Source organism: Gopherus flavomarginatus, chromosome 15 (assembly GCF_025201925.1).
Source record: "Gopherus flavomarginatus isolate rGopFla2 chromosome 15, rGopFla2.mat.asm, whole genome shotgun sequence".
Taxonomy (NCBI): Eukaryota; Metazoa; Chordata; order Testudines; family Testudinidae; genus Gopherus; species Gopherus flavomarginatus.
The window spans coordinates 6,445,221-6,470,931 of NC_066631.1; the positions used below are offsets into that span (position 1 = coordinate 6,445,221).

A 25,711-nucleotide genomic window follows, 5' to 3' on the forward strand; every position below is an offset into this window, starting at 1 on the left:
GGCACATTCAATATGGTGCCTCCTGGAGAAAATTTCATTGTCTGGGTACTGGAGAGGGGCAATTTGAATTGTGGGGACAGTTACCATCTACAATGTAAGATAGATCAAAAGAAAGAATCATCAAAGGGTCACATATTTTGGTGTGTCCAAGGCTCATCCAATTCCAGTCACAAATAAAAGGAAGACTTTTGATTCCACTGAGCACATGTAGTGTTACGAAAATTCCTGGGAAACCTACAGAATAGAAAAAGACCATTTATTCACACTCAGCCCAAACTTTGTTACGGTGAAGTTAAGGTTGCTATTATACAGCTGGGCTCGCCATGAACCCAATATTTGTAGGATTGTTAGAAAAATTGGACAATGAATCAGTGGTTCTACACAAAGCACCATAAGGGTCCATAGAACTTTATGCTGATGTGAAGCTGTGATGGGCACAGAGGAATGGTCAAGGAGGGGTAAGGTACTGTTCCATTCCCAGTTGCTATTGTTATCAAACTGAAGGAAGAGTTAATATTGTGTGCCTGTACTGTTTTATGATTTCCAGGCATTTTGATACCTCCTGGTGCTACAATTTTAATATAGCCAAATGCAAGGTGCAATGGATCTAGGAACCAAAAACACAGATTACAGGATGGGGACTGTACCCTGAAAAGCAGTGACTGAAGAAAGGAGTTAAGGAATCATGGCAGAAACCAACTGAACACGAGCTCCCAGTGTGATGTGGTGGCTAAGAGAGTGAAGGCACTGACTCCTTGGATGTATAAACTGGAGAATATGGAATAGGAGAGAGGAGGTGGCTTGTTCATGGCACTGGTGAGACTACTACTGGATACTGTATCCAGTTCTGGTGTCCATCCTTTAAAAATGATGTTGATAAATTTGATTAAAAACTCAGAAAAGGAGTTGCAAGAATGATCTGAGATTTGGAAAACCTACCTTATAGCGAGAGACTAAATAAGCTCTATTTAGTTTATTCAAAGAAAGGTTAAGAGGGGATGATCACAGCCTACGATGATCTACAAAGGGAGAAGATTTCTGACAGCAGAGTTCTCTTATCTCCGAGAAAAAGGAAGAATGAGATCCAAAGGCTGGGATCTGAAGCTGGGTAAATAGACTGGAAATAATCTACTTACTTTGGTATTTATATACCCCTCTCTGACAGCATCTGAGCACCTCACACTCATTAATGAAGTTCATCTTCAGAAGCCCCTACCCTCCTGTGAGGGTATCCCATCCCTTTTTCAGAGATGAGGCACAGTGTAGAGTAAGGACTAGTTTACATGGGAAAGTTAAATCTTGCCATAAGCAAGTGTAACCAGGTTAGTTATGCTGGTGTAAAAAGGTTTTGTGGACACTTATTTTGGTACAAATCAGATTTATTTTGGTTCATCTTAAATCAATTAGGGACAGGTTTAACCTAAGCAAAACCAAAACAAGTGTGTCCACACAGGGGTTTGCACCAATTTAGTTAACTTGGTTTAAAAACCAGTTTAAGTTTAATTGGTGGAACTTTCTCATGTAGACAAGGCCTAAGTGATTTCCTCAACATCACACAAGAAATCTCTTCCTCAGTTGAAAACTGAAGCCAGGTCTCCTGAGTCCCAGTCTAGTGTCCTGCTCACTATGCTATCTGTTGGGTCTTTACAAAACAAATAAAATATGAAGAATCTGCACAAACACAGTTGAGTCCCAAATAACTGTGTTTACTGAATATACGCAAACATTCCAGGTCTAGCTACCTATACTGCTTCTCTGATTAGAAGCTGCCAGAAACCAACGCACAGAACACGGAGTACACTAGAGGGCCCACAAACTATTTTAAGGGATACTGTCCTATTCCACACACTGCACCATTCGCTTTCTCCAAATAAGGTGTGAGGGCTATTAGCTACTGGAACAATTTACCTAGGGTGTGATGGATTCTCAAAGCCTTAAAACTGGAGGCTCTTTCAATAAGATCTGCTCTTGCTCAAGCAGAAGATATGAGCTGAACGCAAGAATCACCGAGTGAAATACTATGGCCTGTATTATGCAGGAGGTCAGACTAGATTATCACAATGGTTCCTATTGGCTTTACAATCTATGAAAAGATGTTGACTGTGGCTCCCTGAATTGGGGTCTGGTTCTATGTTAGTCACGGCCCCAGCCTAGATTAATGCAGTCTTCAGGCTGCCCTAGTCTACGGCAGCAGGCTACGGCCCCACGCAGAAGGTGCAGCTGGGCACAGAGTATTCCAGGCAAGCCCCCTCCCTGCCCTGACAAAGGCCCTGTGCAGAAGACTGAAGGAGAAAGGTAGAGTAAGGAGCTAATTATGCCGGCTCTGTACCCACTGGGGACTGTCCTGCACCAGGAGGACGCCCTGCTGGTGAGATCCAGCACCAGGTCACAGCAGTGAATCTAGTCCAATTAATTTAAAGCTACAGCAAGGAGAAGCTTTTAACAATGACATCACTGAGTGAATGGCAAATGTTTCCATGGGAGGCACTTGTAGCCTCACATCAAGGCTTGGAGATGGTCAGTGACATTAGGATTTTGCCACAGTGCAGGGGCATAGACTAAGTATGTCTACACAGGCAGCCTGTGGAAAAGATTCTCAGTCTGGGTAGACAAACTTGGGTTTGTGGGGCTCACGCTAGTGCTCTAAAAATAGCGGCACAGACAGTACTTTGATGTTGCAGCTCAGGTGGGAGCTCGGGCTCTGAAGCCTTAGGAGGTAGGTAGCCAAGCCAAGTCATAACGTCAAAGTGCTGTTTACGCAGCTCTTTTTAGAGCACTAGCGCGAGCCCTGCAAACCCAAGTCTGTCTACCCAGGCTGGGAGTCTCTGTTCCGCAGGCTGGGCAGACCTACCCAAAATGACCTTGAAGAGGTTCCTTTTAGGCCAAGGGATTCTATGAATCACCCTCCACACTGAACCAAGATTGGATCTCAACCTTCGGTTGGTCTTTTCTGTGCAATGTTGCATTTCCACCATGTCTGATCTGAAGATCTGGGAAAAGCATTTTCACAGCATCACACAGGTCTGCAAAGTCTTTGTTCACAGGGATCTCCTAGAGGGAGAAAGTATCACAGATCAGCGTACAGTACGATTTACCTTCTCTCTAAAGGTAAGCGTCACAACAGCAAAGACAGGCAGCACAACACATTCTTGCTCTCAGGCATCCATGCAACTAATGCAAGCTCTGACAAAGCTCCTTCAGCTCAGTAACCTGAGCCATCGACCAGTTCACCAGCAAGTGGCAATGCCACAGCTCTGGTGGATATAAAACAAAACATGAAACAAACTAGCCCCAACTGTCAGGAGAAGAACTGGAAACGCGAAGACGAGGAAAAGGGGAAAAAGCAGCTGACAAGTCAAAAAGGGAGGACATGAGATTCCAAGCAAGCAACTCACAACTCTGTTGAGGGCCGTGTCTCTAGAATGATCAGAGCACAAAGTGGCTGAAATGCATAAAACATGGCATGAGGGTGAGGTAGAAAATGCAATACACAGCCTGTCCGCAGAGTTCACACAAAGCCTGAGGAAGGAGTCAGGAAAGTGCTGGAGCAGAGAGCAGGCTCAGGAGAAGGGCTTGTAAGAACATGAGGAATAGCATTTGAAAGGGGGTACTGGGACAGGCGGGATAACCAGATCTCTCTTTGGCTGAAGAATACATTTCATCTGTTCTCAGCCAGTCAGAATGCAACGGGTCAGTAAGGAACAGGGAGCAGCTGTTGCTCTATTAATAATTAAGAGAGCATTATAACCTGTGTTTTTCTTTATAAATTAACAATAAGCCATCAACAAAAACATTTGAAAAGAGGCAGTTGGCAAACAAACATTAAATAGAAGGAGACCCTCTGTTAAAACCAGACGCTGGTTTATGATATAACTACACAAGTCAGACAGCTGTTATGGGTACCACAGTATCTGCAGCTCAGTCACAATAGGTCTAACTACAAATATTGGCCTTTGTTCAATGTGCTATTATGCCATGTTGCATAGCTGCAATGCGGTGGAACTATGCTATTTGCAGAAACAATCATTCTGAATGTTCTGACTTTGGGCCTGCATAATCCACCCTCCTTTTTCAGTAACACATACCTTTGGGATTTCATTTCCCTGTATTTTTACAGGCAAAAAATAGAGAAAAATAGAAAGGTGCCACAGTGTCTGTTTCAAATCTTTGTCTGTCTTGTTAGTAAATATTAACTTTTTATGATTTTTGTATGTTAAATTGTAATTTTTATATACTAACTAAAAGTCTTTATTTTATGTATCTGTTGCCCTATATATAATTGAAAGTAAAAAGTTCTTTGTCCTTCAGTTTAACCTAATGGATGAAAGGAAAATGAATTCAATAATGGAGTGCATGTAATCTTTTAACCCTACTTTTTACCCTGACTTTACTAATATAGTCCAGGTATCCAGGGAAAGGACCCCTCAACCTAATGAACACTGTCTACAAAAGTATATGAGAAACAAAACCGAGTGGGTTCTGTAATGGACAAAATAATAATGAGTTAAAAACATCTTTCAATGCATCAAGAACGGTTGGTGTCATAGCTGTTAGTAATAATGATTGGATAAGAGATTCCTTTTTACTCTTCAATCAGGTAAACTGAGGATCATAAAAGAAATTCCATCAGCAATTAGGAAAACAGAACATATAGTAAAATTAATTGTGGGAAAGTACTTTTTCCTCCCAAAAAGGAGTTTCATCTCACACCCAATGAAAGGAAAGAGGGTTGGAAAGGTAGTTTGGGAATGAATAATGTCAGTATTCCACCAGGTACAGAGGAAGGGACCAAACTACCTTCACTTCACCACCATCCCCTGTAGATAAAGTGGGTCTTCCTTCTGAATAGTGCTGTATTAATCTTTGATTAAATAATTCCATGTGAGCCTGTTATCTGACAATATCAAATAATTATTAAATTCACACACGGAACAGACTGCGCACACTCCCAGTGTAGACAGCATGCTCAGATCAACACCCCGCTTTGCAGATGGTCTCAGAAGGCACCCAGCAGCTCTGGCAGCCCACATGCCAATGGACTCTTAGCCTTAGGTCACTGTATGAATGCATCCCAGGACACTTGTGACTAGAAGTTGTTACTGAACGGTCACACCTGGCATGGACCAGCTGCCAAACCTTAGGAGAGAGGCTCTGGATGGAATGGACCACAGACTGAAGTCCCATCTCACCTAGTTACAGGGGTGAGGCACATGGACAGGGTACTGTGAGGAAGCTTGCACCAACACTGCCCATGCCATATCCATGGACAAAGGCCTGCCTTCCTCAGAGCTCTCAGTTTGGCCCTTTTCGCCAGTGGGAGAATGTATTCTCAGATAAAATTCTTTGAGCTTCCACATCCTCTAGGATCATGAGCTGAAGGCACTTAGTTTTAATGAAAATGGGACACAAATCTTTATAAAACTATTTGGTTCTTCACAGACCAGGTGTGACAGATTTTTCCAGAGGTTTCAGGATGTGCAGTAGCTCAAATTCCCTCCAGGTTCTGCTGTTTTAGTAGGACCAGGTCAAGAATAGTGTGTAAAAGGGCAATGCCTATGCACCTGGACATCCATATCCTACAGTTGGAAGCTCAAAATTGGCATGTAGGCACATGAATCAGGCATTTATGCACCTACGTGCCACTGTGAACATCCAAGGGTGATGTTTGGACAGGTATTTAGGTGCCCATGGTTTCAAGTTGGGGGCCCACTCAGATATGGTCCTTTAGCTCACAGAGGCCTGCAATGATAGCGCTGCAGTAATTCATGTTGATGGCACTGTTATTTATAGTTCAGACCAGTCTCCTTTGGAAGGACCAAACTTGCCCCTGCCCCCCACTGTTAACACTTACTGAGAAGTCCAGGATTTCTACCACGGCCCCGGAATTTGCTTGTAATGATTTGAGAATCCCAAAGCAGCCTTCACTCTGCATGGGATTTCTGGCCATCTAAAGGCAGACACAGGAAACAACAATAGGAACAATACAGATTGCATGTTCTTTTCATTCATACCCCTTTCTTTGATATCTGAAACTCACACCTCAAACTGCAGCTGTTTTACAGAGCAAAATCGTCCTTTTCAAGTGTCTTCAGGCACATGCCATGGGCATGGAACAAAAGCAGGAACTCACAGTGATAAGAATGGATAGTGATGACTATTTGAAAATCTCATGTCTACAAGAACCAAATTTATTTAAAAAAAAAAAGTAGCTTTTTTGGATGATCAGGATGTGCCTAGGCCTCAGTAAAGCAACCACATAACCTTATTATGGTCGTCTTGTCCTCCCTCAGCATCCACAACTCCACTCTCTTCTGGTTCTTCTCCTCATCCCATGTAGGGGTTCCCACAAGGCTCCATCCTTGCCTTTCTTCCTCTTCTCCCTTTATACACCATCACTGGCTGACTTTACCTATGTGTAACTGACCTCGACTGTGTTTTACACTAGCACAAGATTCTTTGCCCAGCGGAAGCTGGATGCAGCAATGCGGAAGAAGGGGTAAGCTGTCAGAGAGCGGGTTATGGAGCCATAATTCTCTGCTTGACCCTGGAGGCCACTCTACCATAGGAGAGCTGCCAGTGGTCCCCAAAGAGCAACACACCAGCTGGGAATATCTATAATGCAGTACACCTGGTCATACCCACTCCATGACCACCTTCACCTGAGAGTCAAAACTCCCTTTGTGCTGTCTGAGGAATGGAAAGGAAGAACAGAGCAGAGTGTCTGCCCCACTATGCTGCGCTGAGGGACAGGTCAGACACCCAGTGGCCATTAACCACGTCTCCCTCCAGCTCCCAGATGTGTGCAGCGAATGTGGCTGCCAAGTAAGGAGTTGACTGCAGAGGCCAGGAAGATCACCCTTTATATTGGACGGCAAGGTGCTAGCCTGCAGGGCAGAAGAGGGAGCAGCAGGCTGCAGGCTCTGGCTCATGTAGGGGGAGGGGTATAAAATACTGGAATTCAAGAGACTGTTGAATACAAGCACTCCTTGTCTACATGAGACCATCTGCACGCCGCAGTTCACAGACTGATGCTAAAGGCTCCCCTGCTGCTGCTGCAGAATGGCTCATGCAGGATCTGATTCAATGAGCACTCATGCCAGTGACAGGTTAAATATACATTTTACTGTGTTTTCCAATGTCTGCTTAAAAAAGCTACTCACATTAAGGCTCTTCAGAGTCCGGTTTTCTTTCAGGCCTACTGCAAAGCGCAGAGCTCCTTCCACTGAAATGCGGTTATTGCTTAGAACAGAGAAAAGGGAGACTTCGTACATTTTTCATTCCGTGTTTTCCACCCACCAGCCAGGGCCATACTGTCACGGAGACATTTACTACAGTAGGCGCAACAGGAGGACAACATGCTTTACAAACTCATGGAAAGGTACAGGGAATCACCTCTCCCACCACTGACATGCAGACACATCTGGAGGGGCATTAATAGCAGGAGGTTAACAGCTCTCTATACGCAATTTGAAGGAGAGGAAGTGACAAAGAATCCCATCTCCAGCTGAAGTTGCAGGGAGTAGACGTATCTGTCTGGGACACCTGTGTTAATGTATCTACTCTCACGGAAAGCGCTGTGAGATCTTTAGTGACCCTGGATGCTCACGGCCTCTGTTTTAAATCTCATCTGTAGAGCAAGCTCCAGCAGCACAGCATTCCGCAGCTACCCCACTTCCTGAAGGGCACAAGTTTTCCCTGCAGGTCTCCCATCCAAATACTGACTTGGACTGGCCCTGCTTAGCTCATGTCTATTTCTGAGCATTTGCTTTTATTGTTAGTGCGACAGTTAAAACCTCACAGTTTGTTCCCTGAAATTTTAATTTCGTGAATATATCCAGGTAGCCCCTAGCATAGCAGCAGCCACTGCCTGCTCTGTCAGAGCTTAGGTCCCACTGGCACCTAATGCACTGGGATGGGAGGGTCATTGCCAGCTCGCCTGTGGGATTTTACACTGCAGGGAGTACTTGGCCACTACCCCCTTGCTCACAGCCTGTCTCATGACCATTGCTGGTTATGTTCATGGTCTCCATAACTGCATCTCTCTGAAAATCACTCGGTCTCATGGCTCTTCCACTAACTTCACCAGCCTCTTGTTTTCTTGACTCTCCCTTTGCTGAATCAATCAGCCTCCTCTTTGAATCGGTTCCTAGCATAACATGTCCACTGTGTGTGTGCCTGATCAAATCTAGCTCAGTGGTTTGAACACTGGCCTGCTAAACCCAGAGCGGTGAGTTCAATCCTTGAGGGGGCCACTTAGGGATCTGGGGCAAAAATCAGTACTTGGTCCTGCTAGTGAAGGCAGGGGGCTGGACTTGATGACATTTCAAGGTCCCTTCCAGTTCTAGGAGATAATAATAATAATTGGAGATATACCTATTTATTTATATTTCTCACATCTAACTATTCTTATTATATAGGCCAGTCCCAGGTCTCCAAGTACATCAGCCAGTGCTTTGAAGAACAAAGGAACTTGTCCAGCTCTCATTGTGAGCACAAACCGGAGATTTCTCTCTCCTGCTGCACAAGGTGCCCTCTAAACGCCAAAGTCCCATTTCACTTTTCTTCTCATTTCCAGAGGTGCTAGTAACCCTGGATCCTTATCCCTAGATTTCCTTCCATCCATCCTCCCCAGCCAGATGGAATCAATTTATTTCCTTCCCAATTTAAGATTGTAACAATGTCACCTTGTTCCCAGTAATCCTCCTCACTCCTTTACACCAGCACTTTCTCTGGGGCCACCAGGCTGACTACAGAGCTGGGGACCTGGCAGCCATGACTGAGGGCAGAGCAGTAAATAACAGATGCCAACAGATCTTACCCAACTAGAAATTTCCTGGCCAAACTCCCTTTGTCATCTTAGCACCAGCAAGACCGTCCCCCTTTATACATAAAACGGCTGCTCAGGGTTTCAGCACCGGGGGGCACTCTCACTTTGAAGCGGGGGACGTATTACATCATGACCTGAGCCTGACTCACCTAATGTTGAGCTCTTCCAGCACGTTGTTGACTTTAAGGGCCTCCCCCAGGGCAGCTGCTCCGTTGTTACTGAAGCCATTGTAGGAAAGGTCCAGAACTCTGAGGAATACGTTTGCCTATGGAACAAGCCAGAAGTACTGTAAAAAACCTCACCGTAGCTTGGGACAGAAACGGCCATCTGCGTCGCCCTGGCAGAATGACCTTCCATGGCCCATGCTTCCAAAACACAGTTAAAAATAAATGCAGAGGGAAAGTGAACGAGAGGAAGAGACTGAGCAAAGGACATTTCATACCAACAATCCTAACTAGTGGTGGGTGAACCTCAGAAAAATTTCTTCTCCCTACATGACCCTCCTAAAGTGCCAGGCTTCCCTCTTCCTTCAACCCCTCTCCTCTCCTTTGGAAGATCCCACCTGTAGCTCACAGGTCTGGCAGCTTCTTGACTTAACCACAGCTGCTGTTTGATGTCAATATCACATGCAAGTAGGTTGTGAGTCTCACAGAGAACGGCACAAATGATTAGTGCCTGCTGGAGCCCAGTAGCTGAGCCCAGAAAGAATCTCACAAGTGAGGGAATTGTTCAGTGGGGACACCTATTGGCCGAGGGGGGGCTAGTGGCTAATTAGCACATTTTCTTGAGGGCGCTACTGGATGGTTCGCAGGACGATGAGATCCACACCGTTGGTGCCATGCTCAGCGCAGTCCCCAGCACCTAGTCCAACTCCTTGTAAAAGGGGCAGGATGACAGCTAAAGAAGGAGCAGTAAAGCGTAAGAGTGCTGAGTGAACAGTCTGGGATGGGATCGTGCCAGTGAGCTCAGTCTGGATGCCTCCAGTATTACTAACCCGTAGGGTGACCAGACAGCAAGTGTAAAAAACTGGGACAGAGTGTGTGTGTTGGGGGGGTGGAGGGTAATAGGTACCTATATAAGAAAAAGCCTCCAAAATCAGGACTGTCCCTATAAAATCGGGACATGTGGTCACTCTACTAACCCGGACAGTTCAAGTCATGAGTCAGACACCAAAATATCATGCAATCAGCCCCAAAAAAATCACAAAGTCAGGAAGGATTTTTAAGATGCTTTTCTGGTGGTGTGGGGCAGTTCCTTCAGGAATATCAAGCCTGGTCTTCTCTGTGCAGGGCAACTGCTTCCTGAACTAGATAATGGCAGCCCTCATCTGAAAGGAAAGGGGGTATTGATGTTGAGTGGGCAGCTTGAGTTAAATACGTATTAACAACCCCACAGGTTTTAAGCAATCTGACTAGAAATCTCTTCCTCTTTCAACTGTTCAGGTCTCAATCTCTTGTGATGTCATTAGCTCATTGGTCACTTCACCTCAGATTCTTCCAGCAAAACAAGAAAGTCAAAATCGGAGCTTTCCAATGTCAATATCTGCCTATATTTACAAATACACACACAAAAGCCAGGCAGAGTATCTTCATCAGAATGAAACACACAAACAAACAAAAAGAAACACAATGAAAAAAAAGGAAGTGAACAACTGTCTCCTCTGCAGCTCATTTTTCTCTTGTTGGATCCCCCTCCTCCTCAATCTTGCAAGATGCATCATATAAAATGGTAGGAAAAAAATGTAGTACAATGTATCGTATTAGATAAATAATCTGAGAATTAAAAACAGCATGATAAAGCACATGCACAACTGGAGAGAAGTAAAGTTGCACACAGCCTCAACGCTGGCATTTCCTGGCCATCCTGATGTACTCACCAGTTTTATGAATGGAATTGTCTACGATTTTTAAATAAAGAAACAAATTTAATCTTGAACTACTAATTTAATCTGGAATGGATCTGAATCATCTGACTTAAAAAAAATCATTAAGTCAGGTTCAGGCTTTATAAAATAGCTTGAAAATGTATGCTATTTATAAATTTTAATTTAAATTTGCAAGAAATTAAATTAAAGAAACTCTCCACTGTTAAAGAGTAGAGCTAATTTTTTTTAAAAAAATGCAACTTCTAGTAGGAGATTTTACTTGAATGTTATAAAACTGCTATAAACAAAAATAAAAATATTGAAAATTAAGGCCCTGATCCCAGATCAGAATATAACTATCAGCATGAATAGTCCTACCCATTCACTGGGACCACTTATGGTCTTAAAGTTAAGCATATGCGTAAGAGTTTTCAGTAATGGTTTAAAATTGTGTCTGAGCAGCGTGAAGTCTGTCTCACTTCAAAACAAAATGATTCAATGTTAACAATGTAAAATTATCTAGACTTATTCAACACATTAATAAAGTTACTAACTTTTGAATACACGCAGCCCTACATTTTCAAAACCAGGAGCCTAAAATTAAGCTCTTAAACTCAGATTTAAGTCCCCTTGAGTGGGATTTTCAAAAGCACCTAAATTATTTAGGAGCACAAGTCCCATCAACTTCAAACTGCTTACCCTGAGGGAGCAGTACAGCCTTGAAATGTTTCAGCTTTCTTGGCATGTGGAAGTGCAGTATGTCAGCAGGTGGGCTGATTGCGAAAATAGTCCAGGCAGTTTGCTTATCAATCTGTGTGTGAGTTTGTGCTGGTCTCACAGTAAGGATGTTAATAAGGCCCTGGACTGGTCTTTTTCAGCTTCAATAAGCATTTTCAGTGTAAATAGAGTCAGGATGAGCCCTACCCTGACATCTAGTGATGAATTATGGGATGTATGGCAAGAATTTCAGGAAGTGTGGAATCTCAGGTATTTGCATGGGCACACCCAGCATAGCCCAAGGCAGCCTGGGATGGTTATTTTGACAGCTCTGGGATCCCCAATTTCTCTGTTATTGGGGCAGGATAAATAAAGTGTTGTCACCTGATTATGTGAATGAGGAACTATGAGACTGCTTTATGACAGAGATGTCTCAATATAAATTAAGTGACACAGGTTCCAAAACCCAGTGAATTGAGAGAGGTTGGGGACTGGTGTGTGTACCTGATGGTATGGGCCCCTTTTGGAGGGCCTGGAACACCAATTGCACATCCTCCTCTCTCCACTGTTGAAGAGTAGAGCTAATTTTGATTCCATTAGGAGTCCATCTAAAGGCTGCTGAGCTGAATTCGTGTTGGGCCTATGGTGCACCAGCACCAGGGCTCCCCTACTATGAGCTGAAATCGCTAAGAGTTGAAATCACTAAAGAGCTGGAATTACTGAGCTGAGAGCACTGAGTGCTGTGCTAACCAGTGGGGGAGCCTGAAGGCCTATCGCTAAGCGGCTGGCAGAGCGGAGCAGTTTGCAGCATGTTGGAGCAGCCCACGGAACAGTGAGCGGAGTGGAGCGGTTTGTGGTGATGGCTGGAGTGGCTCACGGATTGGCTGGAGGAGCGGCACAGCTGGTGAAGTGGAGCTGGTCGTGGTGAAGGCTGTAGCAGGACTCCACGGAGAGGTGGAGCAGTTAGTCTTGGCCCACGTAAGGTGCCCCTTACCACTCTGTGTGGGCCCCCCCACCATGTGTGGGCCCCCCCATCTCCACGCAGGCTGGGGCGAGGGTAAAACTCTGCAGATAAACTTATGAACTCTGGGGTGGCACTGACCAGAGACTTTTGGGTTGTTGGATTTTGGGGTGATTGGACTTAAGACCCTAAGGGGGAAAGAACATTGCCAAATGTACTTGGAGGTGGGTTTTTGCTTATGGTTTGTGTTATAATCCTGTTTGTGGTGTTTCTCCAATGTGATGCCGCATTGTTTCCCTCCTTTATTAAAAGGATTTTGCTATACTCAGACTCTGTGCTTGCGAGAGGGGAAGTATTGCCTCCTAGAGGCGCCCAGGGGGTGGTATGTAAGTGTCCCAGGTCACTGGGTGGGGACTCGAGCTGGTTATGCATGGTGTTATCGAAACGGAACCCCTGGATACTGAACCCGGCCCTTGTTGCTGCCAACTCAGAGGGGCAGAAGGGTTACATAAGTGTGAAACCTCAGTGGGTGGGGAGGGGGAAACTATGTACAATCAGAAATTCTACTAACAGTTGGAAATTATATAAAACATTCATTTCAGCAATTTAAGACTATAAAATGGGAAGAAAGTAATCGGGGGAAGAACTTCAAACTGCAAATGGAATTGAAAATCAAGATTTAATTTTTTTAAATCGTGATTTTTATCACTCCGATTTCAAGGCCTATACACTTCCAGATTTCATAGTTTTTTATGTTCAGGTCATGATGGCAGTGTTTACTCAGACAGATGAAGCTTAACATGAGTATTACAGGGTGCAAAAATGGGAGATAACACAGACTTCCTACCTCAAAGCCTCTGGCTAAGGCAGCTGCTCCTTGGCTACGGAAGTAGTTCCAGCTGATATTAAGCTCCTTTAGTCCAGTGTTTTCTGCTATTGCCATTCCAAGAAGCTCACCTTACGAAACAGGTTAAGAAATTTTTGAAGACCCAGGAAAGGATCAGGTGGTTCAGCTGGGCAGGAAGCTCAGATTAGCGCAGGAAACTCTTTGGGTGAGAATGAAAACAGAAGATTTTTCTCTTTTATGCATCTTGTGGCTCAAGCACAGAGCCGGGGCTGCAGGAAGAGCCAGAAAACAGGCCCCACGTGGTCAGAGACCACTAAGCACCCATAAAAGGTGGTACAAGGACAAGTCCTCGTAATGCAAAACAGAGCCCAACAGGGCCAAAATCAGAGCAGGGCCATTCTCGTGGGCTGGCTGAAGTCCAGAACCAGTAGTGCCTACACCACACAAAATAATTCCACTGTGCTCCTCAACCCTGTGCTCCCTGGTGCACCCTCAAGCGAGATTACAACCGTTGAGAGGTTTCCTCTGTGCAGAAGGCTCAGTGGGATTGAAACAGATAAGGAGGGGAGAAGGTTTCTGGGAGGAGAGAGATGACATCAGGCTCAACTGGGGGGATAAAGCAATAGACCACAAGGGAAAAAGAGGAAGAGAGTGCAGAATGGCTCGCAGAGAGGATAGGAAAGGGACACAGCATCAGCCTGCAGGAAAACCAAAGAGAAGCAGAGCTCACCACTGAGAAATCAGGAGAGCCGGAGCCAGTAACGAAGGGGTGACCCTGAAAGGAGGAGGAAGGGAGGGAGGGAGATGAGTAGGATTGGAAGGAAGGAATCAAAGTGAGGAGAAAAAAAATTCAAACCCTCCTCCAGTCCTAGAAAGACTCTCTTGCCCCTCAGGGCTCTAAGGGGAGGGGATACCCACAGATTTCAATGGGGGGCTATAGGTGGCAAAGGATTTGGAAGTCAATGGACATTCTTCCCTTGCCCATTAAATTCTATTCAAACGTCTTGTCCTTAATCTCAAGCCCTACATCACACTGCCCAGTCTACACCCCAGACCTGGTCTCCTTTTGTAATCCTTTTGCACCCTCTCCACAAATATCCCTCACTTTCCCTCCCCAACTTCTCCGTGCCTACTTCCAGGCTGCCCCTTATCCCTGAACACCCTTTCAAAACCGAGTCTCCAAGCCCTCTGAGCTCCACAGTCAAATCCCATCTAACACCCACTTCTGCACCATCCCCCACAAAAACACACATTGAAAAAAACAGTTACTGCACAGGGGGAGTAACCATCTCATCATCAAGTAGCATCCCCTATAGGTGCTCCACTCTAGATGATTATTGAGCAATTCCCTCTACGGAAGGAGGGAGGCTTCGGAGTCGAGTCTAAGATTGAAGCTAGAACAGTGGAGCCAAATACGGCATCAGAAGCAGAGGCATGAGTGACTGCATAGCGTTCAGCAAATGTATGAATGCACGTCCAAGTCACAGCTCTATATATTTCTGCAATGGGAATGATCTTAAGAAAGGCTAAGAAGCAGAGAAGGATCTTGTGGAGTGAGTTAATACTCTAGAGAGGTCAAAGATCACGAGACAGATAGAAGTAGGTAATGCAGCCACACATCCATGCTTAAGATGGCATCATGGTTCATCTCTCCTTCCTGCTTTGCCAACACCTTCCCCTCTCAGAAGTGAGCTCTCTCTGGTTCCCTCTACCTCTTCCACTCCCACTCACGTCTTCCATTTTCCCTGTCTTGATCTATCCCGCCTTTCATCCTGCTTTTCTCTTCAGCTCAACCATCTCTTTTACAGCCCCCCGCCCCCTTTTTGCCTTCCACAACCTGACTGATCTGGGGAGGGGGGGGGGCCTTTGGCCAGAGGTAATAGAGGTTCAAGCCAGGCAGTTTTGACAGCCATGGAGGGTCAGGGAAGACAGGATAGTCACTCTCATCGCTTGACATCCCCTCTCCCGCTTTCCAGAACTAAAAATGAAGACACATTAAAGGGTAGGAAAGATGAATCGGTATTTGCCCAATGCCTGGAGTCCCAGACAGATCACCTCATTTCATTCCCTATTTCATCAGGAGCAGCGGCCTTTTTATTCTATTTGCTTTTCTTTTCTCTTCTCTGCATCCTTATTTCTTCCTCTTCTTCTATCTCTAAACAGACTCTGTCCTCTTTCCCCTGGGTTTTCTGTTCTTCCCAATTTTCTACGCTCTGCTCGTCTTCTCCCAGTTCTTCATTCTGTTCTCAGTGAAAGGCCTCCTGGGACAAGTTATTTGAAAGGAGGGATCTGAACGATGTGAGGAAGGCCATTCAGTGCATGAGGAGAGAGAGTGAATCCCAGCATAAAGAGAAAACTTAAGAGTTGGACAGAGAAAAGATGCTTAGGTCTGAAGAGAGCAGGAGACAATGATGGCAGAGATGGAGGCAGGTGGAGCTTTTTCAGGCCTTTGAAGGTGAACAACAAGAAACATGAACTTAGTACAGAAACTGAGATGATGTCAAGTGAAGGAATTCAAAGAAGGGAGTGACATGCTCTGAGTGGCAGGAGGAGGAGATATTTTTGGCTGATCCATTCTCTGTGGGGGACATAATGAAACATGGAAGATCTCAAAAGGTGGCAGATAGAGATGATGTAGAAAGACAAGATTAATGGTGGATAGAGAGAAAAGGATGGATTTTTAGAGGAAGAGGTGAATGTTTAATGAGCAAGGATTCCAACATGACACAGAGGTTATATGCCTAGGTGGTAAGGAGGACGGTGGAGCTTTAGGTGGTTACAAAAGTGGGAGGGAGCAAGGAGGTTTTGGGAGAAGAGAGGAGTTCAGTTTTCACCACTTGGAGTGTGAATTTGCAGCAGGATAACACTATACAACGTGTGGGTCTACAAAGACACTGCTTTACCTGATGTGTCACCAAACATGTTGTGACTCAGATCCAGAGATTCCATTTTATTGTTGGCCGGGAGGGCATCGGCTAGGTACTTAGCTGCATGGTCATTAAATTCATTTCCTGAAAGTTTGAGGGTAACAACTGTTGTATTCTCCAGAAGCATAGCAGAAAGGGCCGCGGCTCCTTTAACTCCCAGTCTGTTGTCAGATAAATCAACATCTGGGGGAGAGGGAAAAAACCCAAGAACAAAATCACCATTTAGCTAAAGGGAAGATGTCAGAAAAACCTCCAGCTGTTCGCTGCAATAGCAAACTTTTACAGCAGTATTGCCAATCCTCAAGGATAAAAAATTATAAGATTGCCTCCCCAAAAATCATTAATTTTTAAAGAAAAGCTGAAATAGTGGCTTTTGCTCTGACTTCTGAGTTTTTAACTCCCCCTGCCCACCTCTAGTGTGTATGTGTGTGACAATTACCCTGTTAACTCTCCCAAATGTATAGTGACTAAGGTGATTTTGACGCAGCTGATGGAGCTCTGACTATACCCCATGGAGATCAGGGCCCCATTGTGCCTGGTGGTCCACAAACAAGAGAAAGACAGTTCCTGCCCCCCAAGCTCGTTGGTGAATTTGTGCTATGGCAGCTAGAGCCAGGACCCACCACACTCATCTCATCTAGGAGCTTCCAACCAGCCATTAGATGGGAAGAACCTTCTAACCTCTGCTGGGCAGGGTAGGATTCACACTACTGCCCCACAGAGGAAATACTGTGTTGATCATTACCAACACCCACAGCATCCAGACCCCATTAGCACTAATGGGACACCTTGGAGAATGAGACTCTTTCTGAAAGACAGGTTTATTAAACCAAGTTCTGACCATTTTGCGGCTCACCTCCTCTCTGCACACACATGCAAAATCTTCCGCCTGGGCACTGTCCCACATAGCGTGCCACAACCTGCTCTTAAAGGGACAGCTCTCATCAACTAAAAACAAAACACTACAAATGCAACAGTAAAATAAATATTAACACTACATCTGCATTCACGTCACTGGATAATTTCCATCCAAGAATATCAAAAGACTTTTCCAAGGAGCTTTCCAAATCATAAATGTTGATTTTTTTTTTTTTAAACAAACCTCGGCACCAGGGCTTAAATTCTCAGACATTATTTCCTGGAGCCCCTCTTTCCCCCCACACCCAATTTGGGGCCCCAGGCTTCAGCTGCAGGGCAGGCAGGGGCACTGGGGCTCCTGTGGGTTTGAAAATATTTCCCTGTTGAATTTGAACCCTGCTTGGCACGTTGGGGAAGCTCAGAAAGACTGGAAAAAAGCTAGTGTAGTAGCACTGCTTAAAAAAGGGTAACCAGCTCATCTTGTTTAATCACAAGCTACTTGGAATTGTAAATAATGATGGGGACAGATCAGTTCTACAGAGTGATCTGGATTGTTCAGGAAGGCAGTCTCGTTTGAATGCATGAGTATCGCCAAATACAAAGCCATACATCTAGGAACAAAGAACAGAGGTTATGCTTACAAGAACATTGGAAAGGACTTAGATAACCAATTGAACATGAGCTCCCAGTGCAATGCAGTAGCTAAGAGAGTGAATGCAAACTTTGAGGGTACATGCAGGGGAATATCAAAAAAGGAACAAGGAGGTGTTATTATCTCTGTATACGACATTAGTGAAAACATTACTGGATTACTGCATCCAATTCTGGAATCCACATTTTCAAAAGGATTTTGAAAAATTGGAAAGAGTTCAGAAAAGAGCTACAAGAAGTTATGCAAAGTAATGCACATTGGAAAACATAATCCTAACTATATATATACACAATGATGGGGTCTAAATTAGCTGTTACCATTCAAGAAAGATCTTGGAGTCACTGTGGATAGTTCTCTGAAATCAGCGGCAGTCAAAAAAGCAAACAGAATGTTGGGAATCATTAATAAAGGGATAGATAATGAGACAAAATATCATATTGCCTCTATATAAATCCATGGTACGCCCACATCTTGAATACTGGGTGCGGATGTGGTTGCCCCATCTAGAGAAAGATGTATTGGAATTGGAAAAGGTTAAAAAAAGGGCAACAAAAATGCTTTGGGGTATAGAACAGCTTCCATATGAGGAGAGATTAATAAGACTGGGATTTTTCAGTTTGGAACAGAGGCGACTAAGGGGCGATATGATAGAGGTCTATAAAATGATGAGTGGCCTGGAAAACCTGACTTATAGGGAGAGATTTTAAAAGCTCAATCTATTTAGTTTATGCAAGAAAGAGGTGACTTGATCATGGTCTACAAACACCTCCCCAGGGAAGAGATTTCTGCGAGCAGATGGATCTCATTCTGCCTTTTTCTGCTAGATTAAAGACCAATAGCTGGAAGATGAAGCTGGACAAATAAGGACTACAGATAAGGTGCAAACTATTAAAAGTGAGAGTAATTTATCACTGGAACAACTTACTAGGGATGTGGTGAATTCTCCATCAGTTTAATTCTTTAAATCAAGACTAGATAACTTTCTAAACGATGCTATAGCTGAAACAGAAGTTATGGGCTTGATGGAGAAGTTACTGGATGAGTTTCTATGGTCTGTAGTGCTGGAGGCGAGACTAGACAATCTTAAACTGCCCCTTCTGCCCCTCAAATCTAAACATCTCCTATTTAAAATGTTAGTTTAAGAAACACTGTTACTGTACCTCAAGAAGAGCTCTGCATAAGCTAGAAAGCTCGTCTCTCTCACCAACAGAAATTGGTGCAATAAAAGATATTGCCTCCCCCACCTTGTCACTTGTAGGGTTAAGAAATTTATTTAATCAGCAGTTACTTTTGTTACATAATTGGATTATCTGCTATAATACAAAACACTGAAAACAGGTTTTAGAGGACACCAAGATCTATTGTCTTTCAAGGTAAATATTAAATCAAGGGTTTAAGTTCTTGAGTCAATAAATTCTGATGACTGTCTCAACAGATATCAATATTTATATATTAAAATGCAGTTCCAAAAAGGGACTGTAAAAATGGCATGGAGGATTTCGTGTTTGTGTCTCTCAATAGTTCCTAGAGCAAATGTACTTAATTTACAAGTAAAACTATGGCAGCTTGTGCCCCAAATAAGCTGCAGACACTAGTGTCCAGCCCATCCTCCCTGCCTGCTTCCACAGCTTCCTACCTTCCCAACTACCAGGTTGTCAGAGTGATAAACTGAGGGTAAGGGTGCATAGAAAAGGGGACACACTCTTCCCTCACCTGCTTTGCCATTTACACCTCAGAAGCCATCTGTTGGGGCTAGTGCTACTCCAGCTTCCTGGAACCTCACCCATCCGAGATCTCAGATATCTGAGGTAGGCGACCTAGTCCCTGTTCCAGATCAGGCAGTCTTGGGATTTGAATTGAGCTCTTCCACTTCGGAGGTGAGTGCTCAAACCACTGGGCTACTGAGTATACAGGGAACACCATCACCACCTCCCTTAAGCCACTTTTTACTGGCCAGCTTCGGCAGCTGCTCACTCAGCTTGCTAGCTTCTGTGGCTCCATTTTTTAGGCACCTAACTCTCCCCATGCATTGTCTGGAAAGCCAGTGCACTTAACTCAGGAATGTGGATTCCACCCATTGGAATTAGGTGTTGCAAAGCTGAGCAAAGTCCACTTTGTCACTCTAGGCCAGTGCTTACAGCACAGATATTGGCTGGAGCACTTTGGAGGGGGCTTAGCTCCGCTTGCCCCTAATTAGAAGACAGCTGTTTAACTGCCAGTCTAGCAAACTCAACCTGGAATCTGAAAGTTAAGATGGGTGTTTTCTGCCTTATGCATCTTCAACAATATTCTGCAACTGTTGTCCCAAATTCCAGTTCCACTACTGATTCATGAGCCAGAAGAGAATTCAGCTCCCTCTCCCAGAATGCTATTGGCTTTGCGGGGATAACAGGAGTAAAGACATTAATTGATGAAAGTAAAGGCTATGAATACACACAGTGCCTTCTTATTCAGCTCTCCCTATTTTAAGTAGTCACTTTTCAAAGTAGGGCCCAATTCTGTAGCCCTCTCTCATGTGAGCAGTGACTCTGAAGTCAATGGGATCAGCAAAATACGCAAACAAGAACTTCCTCCTCTCACAAAACCTTATTGCCAAACTCTGATACATGCCTTACAACAGAATTACCTTTGAACTGAGACACAAACCTGAAATGTAACAGTTTTCTTTTAACATCTCTGCAACTGCAGCTGCACCGTCTCCATTCAGCCAATTATCACTCAGGTTTAACTTTACGATGGAGGTGTTGGTCATCAAGGAAAGAGATAAGGCTTTGGCACCCTGGAACATATGACAGCATAATGGGTCACTCACTGGTCTACTCGGTACAAGGAGCACTTTTAGTGGTTTGCTTATTTCAGTTTTCCTTAACCTATCAAAAATATATAGATTGAAAAAAGCTTTCCAGGCCCTGGCTGCATTTCCGAAGAACACAGCTGAAAGAAAAGGATCTCTATGGGCAGCAGAGGGCTCCAGCTGCGTTCAATAGAGCACCACCAGAGTCCCATCGTGTTACCAGTGAAGTCAATGGCAAAATTCTCAACAATTTCAATGGAGGCAGGATCTAACCCATTGTCTCTCAAGGAAAGTAGTCAAAGCCCCCTTGCGTGAGTGATTTAAAACTAGACTGGAAAAAGCAATGCAGAATATAGTTAAAGTTCAAAAGGATGCAATCTGAGTTGGTAAGTGTCATTAGTTATTTCTCCACCCACCTAGAAATAATAAAAAAGTTTACCACCAATATTCATAATATATAGAGAGGGAAAGTTAAAAATGTCAGATTTCTTCAACTCAAAGACACCTGGAGCCTTCACTCACCGTCAGTTCTATCAAGCAATCAGTAACTAATACTAGGATAACCACCACTTAGGATTTTATTTCTATTATTACTCCTAGGATCTAAAGCAGGGGTGGCCAACCTGAGCCTGAGAAGGAGCCAGAAATTACCAATGTACATTGCCAAAGAGCCACAGTAATATGTCAGCAGCCCTCCCCCACCCCAGCTCCCCCCACCATGCCACCTGCCTGCCATGATTAGCTGTTTTGCATGCACAAGAGGCGGGGGAGGGCACAGCACATTTGGGGGAAGGGACAGGGGCTTTGGGGAAAGAGGTGGAGTGGGGACAGAGCCAGAGGTTGAGCAGTGAGCACTGCCCAGCACACTGGAAAGTTGGCGCCGGTAGCTCCAGCCCCGGAGTCAGTGCCTATACAAGGAGCTGCATATTAACCTCTGCAGAGGCGCACGTGGCTCCGGAGCCACAGGTTGGCCACTCCGATAGAGAGTCATTAAGTTTGGAATAAATGACTTAACTTGATTAAAATATTTTAAATTTGGAAGTAAATGGACTGACATTATCCATGAAATTAAAAAAAAAAATCTACACTCTCCAACCCTAAATACAGTGCAAGGAATAAGAGAATGAAGGGATCTAACAGGTCTACTTCAGTTCTAATATCCCTAATTCTACCATGTTTATTACCATCCCAAGTGAGTATTAAGGCTTGTTGCATTTTACGGCATAAGTCATGCTTATAAGCCAAAAGTTCCTGCAAAGTAAGTTGTGTAAAACCAGAAGCAACTACAAGCCCATCGTGGATAGGACTGTGACACTAACCTACGTACATAACTTCTTCAAAAAGTTTTAGAATGTTGTTTAAATTTATGAATTTTAACCATATAGCATACAGACCCACATACGCATATTACGATATATAAACAAAAAAACTTTGTACATCCAGGGAGGATAAAAATCTTATCACAAAGCCTTGGACATTCTTGTGGGGTGAGGAGTGGAGAAATCTAATCCACCGTCCCACCGAAAGGATGGCAGGTGCTGTCAAGATGACAAAGCTGACAAATTCCCTTTAAAATGTGCTGAATTTCATGCGGCATCTCATTCTGCTTAAATACATTTATATTGTTTCACTGCACTCCCTCTCCCATTTAGTCACTTCCCTACTTGCCATTCTTTGCTGAAATTCTTAAATGTATTATTCCTCCTTAGGTTTAAATGAAGTCCCCTTGTTCTGGCCAGTCCAATAACTTTCAATAGATCACCAAGTTTTATTTTGTTCCCACCCAAACATGATATATTTAATGCTGGTCTTCACATAACAAACACCACAAAACCAAGAGAGTGAAAAGCTAATATTAGTTTAATTAGTACATTATTCCCCCACCCAGAGACACACTCCTAGCCACTGGCATAACCACCATATAAATTCAGCGCACACATTGCAGCCTTAATTGTGCCAAAGGGAAAAGTGATTTATTTTATTTTCTGTAACTGTTACCTGGGGGCCAAGTCCATGGTGCTTCATAATCAGCTCAGAGTCCTTCATGTGACGCAGGAAATAAGATATGGGTACCACCCCAAATAGTTGACAGGCTGCTATGTATCTGGTCTTTCCAGTTGGGTCAAAAGGTTCCTTGGTTTCTACATTAGAAAAAGGGACAACTGACATAGAGAAGACAAGCTGTACAAACAAAAAACAGCACTTCCAAATTAATTTTTTGGTAAAATTATTAAAGAATTTATATTTTTTGCAGCACCTTCCCCAGAGCCCCCACGCACTCAAAGTTAACAGAGCAGAGTGAGGCAAGACTCAGGAAAGCAGAGTTGTTGCGTAGGCATCCTGACAGAGTTTTTAATTACATGATCACATATAATTACTTACAAGATCCCTGCCTCATTAGAGGCTTGATCCAAAAAAAAAGACTGACATCAATGGGAGTCTTGCCATTGATTTCAAATTGATTTTGGATCAAGCTCTCAGTCCACAAGTTGCATCCTGCTCAGTGAGTTCTCCGAGTGATACAGATAAAAGCAATGTAACAGAAATTATATAAATAAAGTTGTAAAAATTTAAGCAATATTTAAGGTATATATTTAATGAAAATTTTAAATGCGATTAAAAGCAAGTGTTCTTTGTGCAGACCTCCTCTTCACTTTTATTTCAGTAAATTATATAAAAATAAAGATTGAAACCCTTTCACATTCTGGACTCACCAGAATGTATCTCTCACAAGGAATGAGGTGGCCTTATATTTGCAAAAATATTAATAATGTATAATGGGTAATTAAGAACTTTAACATAATGAACAAGGGAGCGTATGCACTTTACCTTAACTTTTCCATCTCCCAACTTTTTAGTCAGGGAATGAGATCACAAACTGTTTGCACAGTTTCCTAGGGGGAGGACTGTCCTTAGCCATTTGGGTGCCCTATGCAGCACCACCTCTCAGTCTGGGAGGCAGGAGCTGGGGGGGGGTGGGGCACTTTTGGAGGCTCCACAGGCTCAGAGTGGCCCAGGGGATTAGCAGGGGGCCAGGAGCAGCTGCCTCCACTTCCCTTGCCCCAGCCCCAGCCGTGTCACTCAGGGGAGGGGGTTTGGGGGAAAGGATCCCCCCCACACTCACCAGCAGAAGTGGAGCAGCCTAGCCCCAGCTGCTCCGCTCCGCGACACAGCTGGGGCTGGGGCAAGGGAAGCAGAGCAGGCTGGGGCCGCATTGCTCCGCTTCCCGCCACAAGTGAATGCAGGGGGTGTCCTTTCTCCAACCTCCCCACACTCACCGGCAACAGGAAGCAGAGCACCATGGCTGGGAGCTGGCAGAGTAGAGGAGGCTAGGGCCACTTTTCTCCACTTCCCACCGCTGCCAGTGAGTGCGGAGTCGCTGCGGGAGGAGGTGGAATGGGGGCGGAGCAGAGAGTTGTCCAGGGCCTCATACCCCCTAGGGACAGCCCTGCCCCTTGCAGTGGGTGCAGTCCACGGGTGGGGAGGGATAGGGCAGGTCGCCAGGGCTGGTGCTGCCATGTATACAGCACGCAGCTGCCTAGGGCACCATGAAATTTGGGGCAATTTGGTGCCCCAAATTTCATGGTGTCCTACACGGCTGCATATGCCTAAGGACGGCCTTGCCTAGGGGTGTTTATTTTTGGTTTTACTTTGTTGTGTAAAGAGAAAGAAAAAGGAATTAAGAGTACATTCACTCTTCACCTAGAGAAGATCAGGGAAAACTGCATGTTCACAGCCAGTTTTGATACCGTTCTACAGATACAGGACAAATCAGGGCAGTTGGGATATTTCGTTACCTTCTATTTCAAGGTCAGTATCCCACTCTTCCTCCCTCTCGCTATCTTCATCAGCCTTCTCCTCACTCTCATTCCCCTCTGAATCATCCGGTGTGTTTGTTCTGTTACTAGCATCTTTTTCCTGGTGCACAGAGTGCTCACAAACCGAGGTGGGGACAGTCTTAAAAAACATAAGAAAGTTACAGAGAAATTCTTTTCAGTGAAAGTAAAGATCTTACTCTTGGTAAGTAATTGCTCAGGAGTGTGAGAGGGAGAGAAACAAGGCTACTTTGTAACTTCCATTATTATTGAGCCAACTCTTACTAACATTACGGTAAGAAATCCAATGAGTGATTCTCGGGCATCCATCCCATAAGCTATTTCTGTACTAGTGGAAGGAGCTGGACTCATAGTCTGAAACTGAAGATACCTAAACAACAGCTCTGACCTGGAAGGACCACTTCTATTGATATGGGGTTGTGTTATGCTCATTCAGTGTAGGCACTTTCAGTTGAAACTGCCAAAGCGTATGACAACAGCACCACCTGTCCTCTAGAACGGGACTGTCGCCACCACACAATGCATTTCAGACACCTCACGTGAGTTTTGGGCATCTCATACTACATTTGAACTGATGACTTAGATAGGAAAGACAACTGGAATCACAATGTTTGGGTCTAAATCCTTTGCACTTGCACCGTCTTTCATCCAACGATCTCTAAGCACTTCAAAAACGTTACCTTGGTTAATCTCACACTCCAATGAGATTAACTCCTAGTCCATCAATTTAGCTACCACCTCTCAGAAAGATAGACGAACTACATCAACAGCAAAAGCCTTTCCAGCAATGTAGGATGTGTCAATTCTGCTGAAGCATTTGCAGTGTGTACATAACAAAATGCAAGGCTTTGTTCACAACCACAACGGCTGGAGATTTACTTTGAAAAAAGGCAGCTCAGATTTTGGAGAGTAGCTGAAGCCTACCCAGGCCTAGCACATTTATTCCATGCCAGCTAACCCTTTAGACTCCCACTGCACCCTGAGAACTTTGCCCTGGGGGCTGGAACACAGACCAAGAGGGAGTCTCTGAAACACCATCAGGCTTGGAGCAGGGCAGGGGGAAAGAGACAGCTCCCTCGGGACAGCCAGGTCACTGCTGGGCAAACCAACAACCCAGTCACTTTCTGATTTCAGTGGTGAAACGGCCCCACCCTTTCTCCGGCCACCCCCTGGTGTCCCGGGCAGCGCCAGAGGCCCAGGCTGCCTGCAGACTCAGGCACATGCGCCAGGCTCCCTCACAAGCAGCAGGGCGCAGGCGCGCTGAGCCGCAGCACCCCACTCGCTCCCTCCCGGCCTCGGGCTCACCGCGCCGCAGGAGGCGGCGGAACGCGCGCTGCCGCGGCTGAGCTCCGCCCGGGGCCGGCTGGGCGGCCGGACCCCAACAGCCCCCGCGGGCGCCTGGCCCAGCTCGCTCCGCAGCGGTAACAT

At 44.8% G+C, this 25,711-nt stretch overlaps 1 protein-coding gene across 1 annotated transcript; it reads right to left on the minus strand.

The window, feature by feature from the left end:
* Positions 1 to 94: 94 nt before the first annotated feature.
* On the minus strand, positions 95 to 25,711 carry LRRC74B (leucine rich repeat containing 74B). Its single transcript, XM_050924371.1, has 11 exons — positions 25,589 to 25,711; positions 24,245 to 24,404; positions 22,446 to 22,588; positions 20,300 to 20,432; positions 16,120 to 16,326; positions 13,217 to 13,326; positions 8,977 to 9,092; positions 7,161 to 7,239; positions 5,852 to 5,947; positions 2,935 to 3,051; positions 95 to 234 (listed from the first exon to the last, which is right to left on the minus strand). Exons 1-11 carry the CDS (start codon positions 25,709 to 25,711, stop codon positions 214 to 216), a joined length of 1,305 nt encoding a protein of 434 aa, XP_050780328.1. The 3' UTR covers positions 95 to 213.

Coding starts and splice junctions, on each gene's coding strand:
- LRRC74B (XM_050924371.1), bottom strand. CDS start 25,711: ATGTTACCGCTGCGGAGCGAGCTGGGCCAGGCGCCCGCGGGGGCTGTT. Junction 22,589..24,244: donor TACTGACCTTGAAATAGAAG/GTAACGAAATAT, acceptor TTTCTAATGTAG/AAACCAAGGAACCTTTTGAC. Junction 13,327..16,119: donor CATGTTTGGTGACACATCAG/GTAAAGCAGTGT, acceptor CTGTTTCGTAAG/GTGAGCTTCTTGGAATGGCA.